Raw genomic sequence first — 13,101 nt, 5'->3', positions numbered from 1 at the left:
CTGTACCCAAGCCCCAATCTAGAGCTGCAAGTTTTGCATTCGGGTTGGCAAAACCATTAATCCACAATTTAAATATTGTAAGTGTGGTGTTTTACTTATTAAAACGGTATTTTTAATCCCCCTTTTATTCTTAGCCTTTATTTCTTCTGTGCTTTAATGGAACAATGCTCGGTAATACCAGAAATTTGCATGGAAAATAGAAGACGTTAAGCAGGCTGCTAAACAGATCACTCGGTACTCAGGTTTTCTATTGAAAACCTGGCTCTCCCCGCCCTTTGCACCCCTCTCTGTAAAACAAAGAATGTAGGCACTGCCCTGAGAGGCTGCCTGTGGGAGGAGGAGGGAGGCTGCTGGAACAAGACCCAACCCGTCTCCAGGAAATACTGCAAGAGACGGGGAGCTTTTAGAGCACATGTGTGGTTTGGAATTGGCACACAGGAAAAGGGCCAGATTTTTGCTCCTAGAGGATGAGGAGGGAGCACGATTAAAGCAGCAAATTAGAAAAGATAAATAGATGCAGGCTAAGTAAAATGTTGTTGAGCTGGGGAGAGAAGCTATGCTGTTTTCTTTATTCAAATTATCTCTCTTAAGATCTCTTGGAGTCAAGCACAGAAGTATCAGCAGCCAAGCACACGGGGTATATTTGGGGTTTTTTTCCCCTATTTTCCTCCCTTCTAACTTCACAATGAAATTGCAGGACCCTCCTCCGCAGCCAGGCAATGGCTTCCGAGCAGCTGGCATGCAGCAACCCCTGCGAGGCGAAGTGTCCTCAGCCCCTGGCTGCCAGCAGCAACGAGCCCTGCGTGGTTGCCTGCGGCGACTCCCGGGTGATCATCTACCCACCACCCGTCGTCGTCACCTTCCCAGGGCCCATCCTCACCACCTACCCCCAGCAAACAGTGGTGGGAGCCTCAGAGCCCTCCGAGGTGGCCCTGGCGGAGCCCCCTGCTGCAGCCCCCCTGCCAGCAGAGGCCCAGGGGAGGCTGGAGGCTGCAGTGGAGAAACTCACCCCGCAGGTTATTGCTCGCCCAGAGCCTCGGTGCGCTCCTAAATACTCCTACACATATTCTTCCCAATGGACACATCCATGCAACTTGTACCGCTCTGGAAAACGGTGGACATACTGAGCTGGGATGTGGAGCGGCTTCAGGTAGCTCAAGCCCCTGGCAATGCAGGAGGGCTGAGCGGCCAGGCAGGAGCTCAGCATTGGGCATCGCCTGGCTCCAGCTGAAGGAGAGCTGTGAACACTCAGCACCTGTGAGAGGCAGCTCATATGTGCAGTTTCTCCTTTTGCCTTTAGCTTAGGTTTGTTAGCCTCTGGCTTTCTGGTTTAGTCATCTGCTTACGTTGTGCTTTGTTTACTTCAGTTACGTTATTGACACTGAGTCTAGAGAGGTGACTTAGGATGCTAGAAATTGCACACAGCAACTGCACCGAAGGAAAAAAAAAATATATATGTATATATATAGGCTGCATCACTTTGGTCCTGGTGATAAACCAGACTACAGTGAACCCCCAGAAAGATAATCTTTATATTATGTACAATTTTGTTCCAGAATTGTAGAAAAGCTGTCTCCTTCCAAATAAATTTTCTATACCAAACTATGACTTTTGGTTTTCATTACAACATAATTGCTGCTTTTTTCTTTCACTTCTCAATTGAATTTATAGTATATTTATTCGTTGTCATAGGTATTTCATGTTTCCTCTTTGTGCACAAGTATCACAAAATCACACACACACTTTTCTACATGATCTCATTAGATATGAGCTTAATATTTGACAGCCCCCAGGACCAACCTGAGTCCCTGACAGTTGCCACTTCTCAGGTAATGATCTGTGCCAAATTTCCCATGTCCATCTCAGGACAGAGCAACTTTCCAACACTTGGACCCAAGCCCCAAGCAAGGCATGCCTTGCTGGATGCAGCTCTCCAGGTGGAGAAACCCAGGGCCTAGGCATAGCCTTCCAACACATAGCATGGAGCTTCCCTGAGGCCATAAGACTGAAAGGAAGCTCCAGAGATACCTGCAGAGGAAAGCAAAGGCAGTAGACATGCTGCAGGGTGAAAACATGGTGCATCACAACTGGTGGGTGGCAACGATAAGCAGAAGTTTCCAATGAGCTGAAAAAACATTGCTTTGTGTCCCAATAAAAATTTTCTTTTGTCTTTCCATCGAGAGGAAAGGAAAAGTGTATCAATTTCCTCTATACTAAATTGTTTTTAATGTGAAAATGTGCATAATTTTCCCACAGGATCAACAAGAAAGAAACGCTTAACTAGTTTAGTTTCCATTACTCTATTAATCATTAAAAGCATAAATCTGAATTTTGCCTTTAAACTTTCCCACATTTTATTTCAAAATGTTTTCTAAGAGAAAAACAGTGCTTCCACAAAAATATAACCAAACCCACTTGCCATCTGGTATTTCACATCATCAACAATGTATAAAGATATCTCGCATCAAAGTGAAGACAAAATTCAGACAAGAAATTTTATTGATGCAATACAGATTCTTTAATATGAATGGAAAATGCAGTAGAAATTGAAAGAAAAAAAAAAAAAAAAGAAAAGAAAACAAGAGAAAAGAAAAAACACAGAAACAATGAAATGGAATCACAGAAATACTAAAGCTGCAGCAAGTTACAACACAGGACTTCACCTCAAAGATTTCCCCTTCTTAACACCATTCAGGAACCTCAGATCTGGGCAGAGAGAGGAGACACTCACCCGAGGATGAGCACTGCTCTACTGTATTGCAGATAGAGGGGAGCTTTAAAAAGGCAATGTTAATATCCTGAAGCCCCCAAATACATATCTGCAAGGTTATTCTCTGCAAAAAAGCAAGGAGCAGTAGATTAAAGTAGCTGCTTTGACACAGCTGAAAGAGGGACTGAAAGATTTGTTCTGCATCTGGTGGTAGAAATCAAGGGCAGCTGTTTGTAAAGGCTCAAGGCAGATGCAGCACTGCATTCCATGGGCCTTTGGAGTTTAGCAGGGCCCGCAGTTGCCACTGAGGTACCTGTGGCTTAGAGCCCAACCTCCGTATCCGCAGCTCCCAAAGGCTCCATAGCCCCCATAGCCGCCAAGGCCTCCGTAACCCCCAAGGCCTCCGTAGCCCAAAAGGCCACCATAACCCCCAAGGCCTCCATAGCCCCCAAAGGCACCACGGCCTCCAAAAGTGCCGCCAAAGCCCCCTGCAACAGCCGGGACTCCCGCCGAGCCGACCACGGCGTGCTGAGGGAAGGAGCTGAGGATGGGCCCGGGCAAGGTGAGCACCGTGGCCGGGGGCTGGATCACCACGGTGGAGTCGGGGCACTGCCGCACGCAGGGCTCGTTGGCGCTGTCAGCCAGCGGGGCCGGGGCAGCCACCCCGCACACAGGGGCACACAGGCTGGAGCAGGACATCCTTCAATTTGAAGGCAAAGCTGTGAGAGAAGGCAGAGCTGGGGTCAGAACATCATCACATTGCAAATACCCTGTTGCCGTCCTGTACTTGGAGCTTCTGCCCCAGGAAATGCTCTGCACCAAGTAAATCAGTCAGAGCATAAGCACAGTTTTCACTTGGACAGCTGGTGTGAACAACTTGATTTCCCTGACACGGAGGACACAGGAAAAACCACATCATCCAAAGCACAAAGAAAGAGAGCCAAAGGACTCAATTGCATTGGAATGCTCAAAGCACCATGCCTAAAAAAATCAATATCTATCCTTTCTGTAGCTATGAAACACTACATTAAAACCAAGCCTATACAACACTGCAAAAACAAAGGCAGAACCCACACCAATACATCCAATTGATGAAGTGACTGCTGAGGAATAGAAGAGGCACATAAAGCATGGACTTACCTGAGTGATGCAGTAAGAGACAAGTGGAGGACGCAGGATAGAGGGCTGTGAAGCCCTCAGCTCTTTTATACCTGCTAGAAACAGCCTGCAGCATCGGGCAGGTGGCATTGGACAAAGCCCCAGATATTCATGCAATAAAGCCATCATGAATCATGACAAACGTAGAGATGCAGGGCAATTATATCCCTCCACATTGGGGAATTTGAGACTCAAACGCATCCTGGGGAATGGGGAGGTGATGGGAGGAACAGGCTGCGACACATAACTACATGAAAGGCCAGCCACTCCTGAACCTGACCTCATGGCAACAATAAACTCTGATTTCTTCCTAATCCCAAACTTTGTCTATATGGAAGAGTCATGGGTATTTAGCAGAAGAAGTGCTTTGAAACCCTCTGCACAGCAAGCATGCCTGTCATTACTTCCCTTTTATGAGCTGGTAAACAGAGGTGGTATAAGTTTGGGTAAAGGGATGAAGCTGTCCCACCCACTTGAAGAAGCTACCAAACACCATCACAATGTACAGACAAGGGCTGCAAAGCATTTGGGTGGGAGTTGAGGAGCATCCCTAACCATTGCCCTTCTTCTTGCCCTATGGGGCATGCGGTACTCCTTGCTCTCCAGTTCACCTAAAGACCAAGCAAAGAATTGTGGCAGTGTTGGCATTATGGTTGAAGCCCAATCAACCTGGGGATTAGAAATTCATTGATGTTTCTTGTTACTGTGAGGTCAGCTTTAGAAGCCAATAACCCTTCGTATTAGTGGCAATCATGGTTTCTTCTTATCATCACCTCCCTGTTCCCCAGGGCAGGTTTGTACCTCAGTGTCCCCAATGGTGAAGGATATAATTGCCTCACATCTTCACATGTTTAAAAAAGAGTTTCAGCTTTATTGTATGAATATCTGGGGCTTCCACCACCGCATCGTGCCCCATGCCATGGGCTCTATGGGAAAGGTGTAAAAGGGCTGAAGGCTTTGCAGCCCTCTATCCCGCTTCCTCCGCTTGTCTCTAAACAGATCACCTGGGTAAGTCGTGCTCTTGGAGGCTTCTCGGGGCTCTCTCCCTGCCTCCATCAATACAGCCTCTCCCCAGACCCTTGCCTAACTCTGCCTGCCCTTTGCAGTACTCCTTGCCTACGTGGAGGATGTCCTGCTCCAGCCTGTGTGCCCCTGTGTGCAGGGTGGCTGCCCCGGCCCCGCTGGCTGACAGCGCCAATGAGCCCTGCGTGCAGCAGTGCCCCGACTCCACTGTGGTGATCCAGCCCCCGGCCACGGTGCTCACCTTGCCCGGGCCCATCCTCAGCTCCTTCCCTCAGCACGCCGTGGTTGGCTCGGCGGGAGTCCCGGCTGTTGCAGGGGGTTTTAGCAGCACTTTTGGAGGCGGTAGTGCCTTTGGGGACTATGGAGGCTATGGAGCCTTTGGGAGCTGTGGATACAGTGGCTGGCGCCGGGGCCTCAGGTATCTCAGTGGCAACTGCAGACCCTGCTAAGCCCACCTCTGGCTCCACTCTGTGATGAAGGAGAGCTCTGGAATTGGCCTGCAATATTCCCACCTGATGTTGCCATTAAAGGGTCCACTTTATCATCATCGGGCTCAAGATCTTGGAGGCGTGGTACCTGCATGGGGCTCCTCTGTGCTTCTCCTCCCTGCTAGAGCTTTGCTTTAGGAATCAATGCCCCACAATGATACAGCTAAGAATTGGATGCCTCCTGTTGCAAGGCTGCTGCTCACCAATGCTCTGCCTTCTGCAAGGAGTCAGGGACTACACTTCTGCCATCTCCCTACTCCCCTGGACCTGAAAACAAAAAAAAAACAAGCTCTGTTACAACACATTCTGGACCCTGTCTTTTCTGTGACACTTCCTCCATTCGTTTCATCCTGTGAGGCGTGGGAGCTGCCATTGGGGAGTCCTCAAGAGCACCACAGGCGCTCCCTCAGCTCCTCCAAAGGCCCTGCACACACGGCCATTACAAGAGGGTCACCACAGCTTCCCCAAGGGCAAACAACTGGTTAGCGTCAACAGGGAGGCCAAGGGGCAGAGGAAGGAGTTTGAGGGACCCCACCAGCCTTTACTCCAGCCTGTTCTGTTTCCCTCCTCTTCCTCCCAAATCTCCATGGAGCACTGGCAAGCTTTTCCCCACCAATGGGCCAGAAGCTCTTTCCTGTATACACAGCTTGCCTACCTGTAGCTGGGGGAAACAGCTCTGGCCAAGTAGGACAGCAGTGCTCCACACAGCTCCATGCTGCAGACATGCTGCCAGGCCTTGGCTGCCCTTCCTCACACACCAGCACACAAAGCAACCTGCATGGCCAGGTCCCCAGAACACCTGGCCATAACAGCTGTGATGAGGCACACCAGCTGCCTCCCACCACTCTGCCCTCACCCAGCATGCACGGGATGCTATGTGAGGCAGCACCCTGTGGTTGGCTGGTGGTCCTTGCACTGGAGCCTAGGGAGTGGTGCGGATGGGCAGAACTGGAAAAGATGTCCCCAGGCACAAAAGGAGACACACAAACTTCTGTGCAGGTGGTGGAGGAAAGCTGTGGCTGCTCTGACAGTTCACAGCCGTTTTCCCCTTCCCCTGCTTGACAATTACGGGTGATACGTGTTCTCCTGAGCCCCCACCACTGACCAACATGCTGCCCCGCTGCTCTTCTTGATTTCCCTCGCAGGAACAGTCTCAAAGAAAGAGCACTGTGCAGAGCCAGGATCACACGATCAGAAGACGTTTGGGAAACGAAGGGACATGAGGCGGGTACGGACACTAACCACCTACTCAAGGCCTTTGTGCTCCCTGGCTCTGAATGGCTGCAATGGGTACATGGATGTGAGGGGAACCTGGGGCAGATTTGGTTGTGTCTCCTTCACCCCTTCCCAGTGGGCACAGTCAGCAGGTGGCAGCAGCCCTGACCATGCAGTGGCCATCTCTCTGTCTCCCCAGACCTCCACGGCTGACCATAGAAAAGGCAATATAAAGAGGTCAAACATGCTGTGGTGGCTGTGCAAGATGGCTGTTGCTTTTTCATGTTCTCAAAATAGGATTGGGGATGCGTTGCCTTTCTACCCGGTGAGAGAAGGGAGGAGGTTCAGGGGCCTGTCCTCTACAAGACCCACTGGGGCCTCTGATCTTCAGTCGTAATGCCCTGCCCCAGCAGCCCAAAGACCCCAGTAGCAAAGGCAGGAGTGCAGCCAGCAGCCCAACTGCCCTGGCTCTGAGTTTTGGGGGAAGTCTGGAAGAATGATGAAGAAATACCATGGGTCAAGAATGTGGTGCAACAGAGCTTTTATTGAAGGTCCAGGGAAGCAAGGAGACGGCAGAAGGGCAGCCCCTGGGCAGAGGCAGCCTCCAACTACTTGCAATATGCAGAGAAGAGGAGAGCAGCAGCCAGCCACAGGAAAAGGCAGTTCCATGGGGTTGCATTGTCATGGGGCAGCAAGTCCTGAAGCAAAGCCCAACTAGACATGATAAAGAGAGAGCTGGGCCCCATGAAGGCACAGGACCTCCAAGCTCTGGAGATGAGTGATGCCAAAGAGGAGCTTTTCCTGCTGGTGTCATGTTGGGACGTTCCAGGGCAGCTGAGGTTCTCTCCTTGATCAGGGGCTGGAGCCAGAGGTGGGCTTAGCAGGGCCCGCAGTTGCCACTGAGGTACCTGAGGCCCCGACGCCAGCCACCGTATCCGCAGCTCCCAAAGGCTCCATAGCCCCCATAGCCGCCAAGGCCTCCATAACCCCCAAGGCCTCCGTAGCCCAAAAGGCCACCATAACCCCCAAGGCCTCCATAGCCCCCAAAGGCACCACGGCCTCCAAAAGTGCCGCCAAAGCCCCCTGCAACAGCCGGGACTCCCGCCGAGCCGACCACGGCGTGCTGAGGGAAGGAGCTGAGGATGGGCCCGGGCAAGGTGAACACCGTGGCCGGGGGCTGGATCACCACGGTGGAGTCGGGGCACTGCCGCACGCAGGGCTCGTTGGCGCTGTCAGCCAGCGGGGCCGGGGCAGCCACCCCGCACACAGGGGCACACAGGCTGGAGCAGGACATCTTCCACGTAGGCAAGGAGTACTGCAAAGGGCAGGCAGAGTTAGGCAAGGGTCTGGGGAGAGGCTGTATTGATGGAGGCAGGGAGAGAGACCCGAGAAGCCTCCAAGAGCACGACTTACCCAGGTGATCTGTTTAGAGACAAGCGGAGGAAGCAGGATAGAGGGCTGCAAAGCCCTCAGCCCTTTTATACCTGTCTCAGGGAGCCTGTGGAATCAGGCAGGAGGTGGAAGCCTCAGATATTCATACAACAATGCTGACAACCCCTCATGACACACGTGGTGATGCGGGGCAATTATATCTCTCCCCATTGGGGACACTGAGGAACAAATGTGCCCTGGGGAACAGGAACGTGACAGGAGGAGCAGACCATGACATACACATACATGAATGGCCAGCCACTGCTGAAGCTGATCTCATGTCATGAATAAATCCCAATGAATTCCTAATCCCCCAGGTTGATCGGGGTTCACCCTCAGTACCAACAAAACCACGGCTCTTTACTTGGCCTTCAGATGAATTGGAGAACAAGGAGTAGTACATGTCCCACAGGGCAAGGAGAAGGGCCATGGTTAGGGATGCTCCTCAACTCCCACCCAAGTGCCCTTCAGCCCTTGCCTGTACAGGGTGATGGTGAGTGTTTGGAAGCTTCTGCAAGTGGGTGGGATGGCTTCATCTGCTTACCCAAACTTCTACCACCTCCGTTTATCACCCTCTGAAACGGAAGTAATCACAGGCGTGCTGACTGTGCACAGTGTAGCAAAGTGGTTCTTTAGCAAAATACCTCTGACTCTTCCACATAGACAAAGTTTGGGATAAGGTAGAAATCAGGGTTTATTGGTGTTGTGAGGTCAGCTTCAGCAGTTGGTGACTTTCACGTAGTTGCATGTCACAGTCTGTCCCTCTCATCAACTCCTGTTCCTGTGGGCATGCTTTTGCCTCAGCGTCCTTGGTGGGGAGGGATACAATTGCCCTGAGTCCACGTTTGCCATGATTAGTGCTGGCTTTACTACATGAATGTCTGAGGCTAGTAATTGAATGAATAACTGACGGATATAATTGCCCTGCATTTATATGTATGTCATCAAGGGTGTCTGCTTTATTGCAGGAATATCTGGGGCTTCCACCTCCTGCCTGATTCCACAGGCTCCCTTAGACAGGTATAAAAGGGCTGAGGGCTTTGCAGCCCTCTATCCCGCTTCCTCCGCTTGTCTCTAAACAGATCACCTGGGTAAGTCCTGCTCTTGGAGGCTTCTCAGGGCTCTCTCCCTGCCTCCATCAATACAGCCTCTCCCCAGACCCTTGCCTAACTCTGCCTGCCCTTTGCAGTACTCCTTGCCTACGTGGAGGATGTCCTGCTCCAGCCTGTGTGCCCCTGTGTGCGGGGTGGCTGCCCCGGCCCCGCTGGCTGACAGTGCCAACGAGCCCTGCGTGCGGCAGTGCCCCGACTCCACTGTGGTGATCCAGCCCCCGGCCACGGTGCTCACCTTGCCCGGGCCCATCCTCAGCTCCTTCCCTCAGCACGCCGTGGTCGGCTCGGCGGGAGTCCCGGCTGTTGCAGGGGGCTTTGGCGGCACTTTTGGAGGCCGTGGTGCCTTTGGGGGCTATGGAGGCCTTGGGGGTTATGGTGGCCTTTTGGGCTACGGAGGCCTTGGGGGTTATGGAGGCCTTGGCGGCTATGGGGGCTATGGAGCTTTTGGGAGCTGTGGATATGGTGGCTCGCGTCGGGGCCTCAGGTACCTCAGTGGCAACTGCGGGCCCTGCTAAGCCCACCTCTGGCTCCAGCCCCTGATCAAGGAGAGCTCCTCAGCTGCCCTGGAACGTCCCGACATGACACCAGCAGGAAAAGCTCCCCTTTGGCGTCACCTGTCTCCAGAGCTTGGAGGCCTCGTGCCTGCATGCGGCCCAATTCTGACTTTTACCTGCCCCAGTTGAGATTCTTTTCAGGACTTGCTGCCCCGTGACAGGCAGCACAGTATCTTCCTCCTGTTCATGTAGCATGGTTACTGGTCACCTCCTCTGTGCCTTTTCCAAGGAGCTGATGGATGCCTCTGCCCAGGGGCTGCCCTTCTGTCAACTTCCTGCTCCCATGGACTTTTAATAAAAGCACTGTTGCACCACATTCTTGACCCATGGTATTTCTTCATCGTTCTTCTTCCAGACTTCCCCCAAAACTCAGAGCCAGGGCAGTTGGGCTGCTGGCTGCACTCCTGCCTCTGCTACTGGGACCCTTGCTCCTGCACGTTAAGCTGAAGCAGGGGAGGTTTAGCTTGCACATCAGGAAGACGTTCTTCACCACGAGGGTGGTCGCACACTGGAACAGGCTCCCCAGTGAATTAGTCACTGCACCGAGCCTGTCTGAATTTATGAAGGAATTGGACTGTGCACTTAGTCACATGGTCTAAAATTTTGGGAAGACCTGTGCGGTGTCAGGTTTTGGACTTGATGGTCCTTCTGGGTCCTTTCCAACTCGAGATACTCTATGATTCTATGATTCTTTGTGCAGCTGGGACAGGGCATCACAACTGAAGCAGAGGCCCCAGTGGGTCTTGTAGAGGACAGGCCCCTGAACCTCCTCCCTTCTCTCACCGGGTAGAATGGCAATGAGTACCCAATCCTATTTTGAGAACATGAAAAAGCAACAGCCATCTTGCACAGCCACCACAGCATGTTTGACCTCTTTATATTGCCTTTTCTATGGTCAGCTGTGGAGGTCTGGGGAGACAGAGAGATGGCCACTGCATGGTCAGGGCTGCTGCCACCTGCTGACTGTGCCCATGTGCACAGCTGCAGGTGGTGGCACTGGGAAGGGGTGAAGGAGACACAACCAAGTCTGCCCAAGGTCCTCCACATGGCCGTGAACACATCACAGCCATCCAGAGCCAGGAAACACAAAGGCCTTGAGTAGATGGTGCGTGTCTGTACCCGCCTCATGTCCCTTCATTCCCTAAGTGTCTTCTGATCGTGTGATCCTGGCTCTGCACAGTGGTCTTTCTTTGAGACTGTTCCTGCAAGGGAAATCAAGAAGAGGAGCGGGGCAGCATGTTGGTCAGTGGTGGGGGCTCAAGAGAACATGCATCACCCATAATTCTCAAGGCAGGGGAAGGGAAAATTGGCATTTCTGCCCATCCACACAACTCCCCAGCCTCCAGTGCAAGGGCCGCCAGCCAACCACTGGGTGCTGCCTCACATAGCATCCCGTGCATGCTGGGTGAGGGCAGAGTGGTGGGAGGCAGCCGGTGTGCCTCATCACAGCTGTTATGGCCAGGTGTTCTGGGGGCCTGGCCATGCAGGTTGCTTTGTGTGCTGGTGTGTGAGGAAGGGCAGCCAAGGCCTGGCAGCATGTCTGCAGCATGGAGCTGTGTGGAGCACTGCTGTCCTACTTGGCCAGAGCTGTGTCCCCCAGCTACAGGTAGGCAAGCTGTGTATACAGGAAAGAGCTTCTAGCCCAGTGGTGGGGAAAAGCCTGCCAGTGCTCCATGCAGATGTGGGAGGAAGGGAAACTGGAGGGGCTGGAGTAAAGGCTGGTGGGGTCCCTCAGCCTCCCTCCTCTGCCCAGTGGCCTCTCAGGTGGCTCTAACCAGGTCTTTGCCGTTGGGGAGGCTGTGACAGTTCCCAGAGACATAAAAGTCCAAGGCCTTCAGGAAGCCCCTAGGGAGCTGCCAGAGTAGACAAGAAGTGCTTTTCGTTACCAACCTCTCATCTTGGGCTGTAGCTGTTAATTGCCCAGGATGAGGGTGAGATGGTGTGAGCGCTGAGGGAGCAGTGGTTGGTGATGGTTCTGTGTGTGGCCCCACTGTGGTGACCCTTCACTGACGGCTGCTCTGGCCATCAAGGTCATCTTCTGATGGTCATGGCCGTAGAGGTGAGGGAGTTCCTGAGGGCCTCTGAGAATGCCCCAGGATTGCAGCTCTCAGGAATGGACCCTGGGGGCCTGCATGGGCTCACAGCAAGGAGCAAATGCATTAAGGGTCATAGAAAAGACAGGATCAAGAATGTGGCAAAACAAAGCTTTTATTGCAGGTCTAGGGGAGAAGGGAGATGGCAGAAAGGCAGCCCCTGGCACGTGGCAGCCCCTGACTCCTTGCAGATGGCGGCAGAAGCAGTCACGATGCAGAAATAGGCAGACAGCTGTGGGCTACATCGTCACGGGGCAGCAAGTCCTGAAGCAAAGCTCAGTTAGAGCAGGAGAAGGAAGAATCTGGGGCCCATGTAGACACAAGGCCCCCAGTCAGTGGAGACGAGTGATGATGAAGGGGAGCCTTTCCTGGCAATGAACGTTGGGAAGGTTCCAGGGCAGCTCCAGAGTTGTCCTTCATCAGGGGCAGGAGCCAGTGGTGGGCTTAGCAGGGCCCGCAGTTGCCACTGAGGTACCTGTGGCTCCGACGCCAGCCACCGTATCCGCAGCTCCCAAAGGCTCCATAGCCCCCATAGCCGCCAAGGCCTCCGTAACCCCCAAGGCCTCCATAGCCCAAAAGGCCACCATAACCCCCAAGGCCTCCATAGCCCCCAAAGGCACCACGGCCTCCAAAAGTGCCGCCAAAGCCCCCTGCAACAGCCGGGACTCCCGCCGAGCCGACCACGGCGTGCTGAGGGAAGGAGCTGAGGATGGGCCCGGGCAAGGTGAGCACCGTGGCCGGGGGCTGGATCACCACGGTGGAGTCGGGGCACTGCCGCACGCAGGGCTCGTTGGCGCTGTCAGCCAGCGGGGCCGGGGCAGCCACCCCGCACACAGGGGCACACAGGCTGGAGCAGGACATCTTCCACGTAGGCAAGGAGTACTGCAAAGGGCAGGCAGAGTTAGGCAAGGGTCTGGGGAGAGGCTGTATTGATGGAGGCAGGGAGAGAGCCCCGAGAAGCCTCCAAGAGCACGACTTACCCAGGTGATCTGTTTAGAGACAAGCGGAGGAAGCAGGATAGAGGGCTGCAAAGCCCTCAGCCCTTTTATACCTGTCCCAGACAGGCTGCAGCATCAGGCAGGGGGCGGAGGTGGAAGCGTCAGATATTCATGCAATAAAGCCAGCACAAATCATGACACACGTGGAGATGCGAGACAATTATATCCCTCCACACTGGGGACACTGCGGCTCATACGTGTCCTGAGGAACAGGGAGGTGATGGGAGGGACAGACCATGACACTCACATACATAAAAGGCTAGACACTGCTGGAGCTGACCTCATGGCACCAATAAACCCCAATGAGTTCTAATCCCCC

The 13,101-nt window shown here is 53.2% G+C and overlaps 5 protein-coding genes across 5 annotated transcripts; 2 read left to right on the top strand and 3 right to left on the bottom strand.

Moving 5' to 3' along the window:
* Positions 1 to 2,992: 2,992 nt before the first annotated feature.
* On the bottom strand, positions 2,993 to 3,409 carry LOC309888449 (claw keratin-like; the record flags this gene model as incomplete). Its single annotated transcript, XM_082780771.1, has 1 exon — positions 2,993 to 3,409. One exon carries the CDS (start codon positions 3,407 to 3,409, stop codon positions 2,993 to 2,995), a length of 417 nt encoding a protein of 138 aa, XP_082636897.1.
* A 1,035-nt stretch (positions 3,410 to 4,444) lies between these two features.
* On the top strand, positions 4,445 to 5,340 carry LOC309888588 (claw keratin-like; the record flags this gene model as incomplete). Its single annotated transcript, XM_082781005.1, has 3 exons — positions 4,445 to 4,456; positions 4,868 to 4,876; positions 4,975 to 5,340. The coding sequence occupies 3 exons, from the start codon at positions 4,445 to 4,447 to the stop codon at positions 5,338 to 5,340; spliced, it is 387 nt and encodes a 128-aa protein (XP_082637131.1).
* Positions 5,341 to 7,471: 2,131 nt separating this feature from the next.
* Positions 7,472 to 7,888, bottom strand: LOC309888434 (claw keratin-like; the record flags this gene model as incomplete). The annotated part of the gene is made up of 1 exon (XM_082780756.1): positions 7,472 to 7,888. One exon carries the CDS (start codon positions 7,886 to 7,888, stop codon positions 7,472 to 7,474), a length of 417 nt encoding a protein of 138 aa, XP_082636882.1.
* Positions 7,889 to 9,235: 1,347 nt separating this feature from the next.
* Positions 9,236 to 9,652, top strand: LOC309888435 (claw keratin-like; the record flags this gene model as incomplete). Its single annotated transcript, XM_082780757.1, has 1 exon — positions 9,236 to 9,652. The coding sequence occupies one exon, from the start codon at positions 9,236 to 9,238 to the stop codon at positions 9,650 to 9,652; it is 417 nt and encodes a 138-aa protein (XP_082636883.1).
* A 2,576-nt stretch (positions 9,653 to 12,228) lies between these two features.
* Positions 12,229 to 12,645, bottom strand: LOC309888448 (claw keratin-like; the record flags this gene model as incomplete). The annotated part of the gene is made up of 1 exon (XM_082780770.1): positions 12,229 to 12,645. One exon carries the CDS (start codon positions 12,643 to 12,645, stop codon positions 12,229 to 12,231), a length of 417 nt encoding a protein of 138 aa, XP_082636896.1.
* Positions 12,646 to 13,101: the final 456 nt, after the last annotated feature.

Source organism: Aythya marila (genome assembly GCF_965140915.1).
Source record: "Aythya marila genome assembly, chromosome: 29".
Lineage (NCBI taxonomy): Eukaryota > Metazoa > Chordata > Aves > Anseriformes > Anatidae > Aythya > Aythya marila.
Note: the sequence above shows the minus strand (reverse complement) of the source record. Positions and strands in the feature narration are given on the sequence as shown.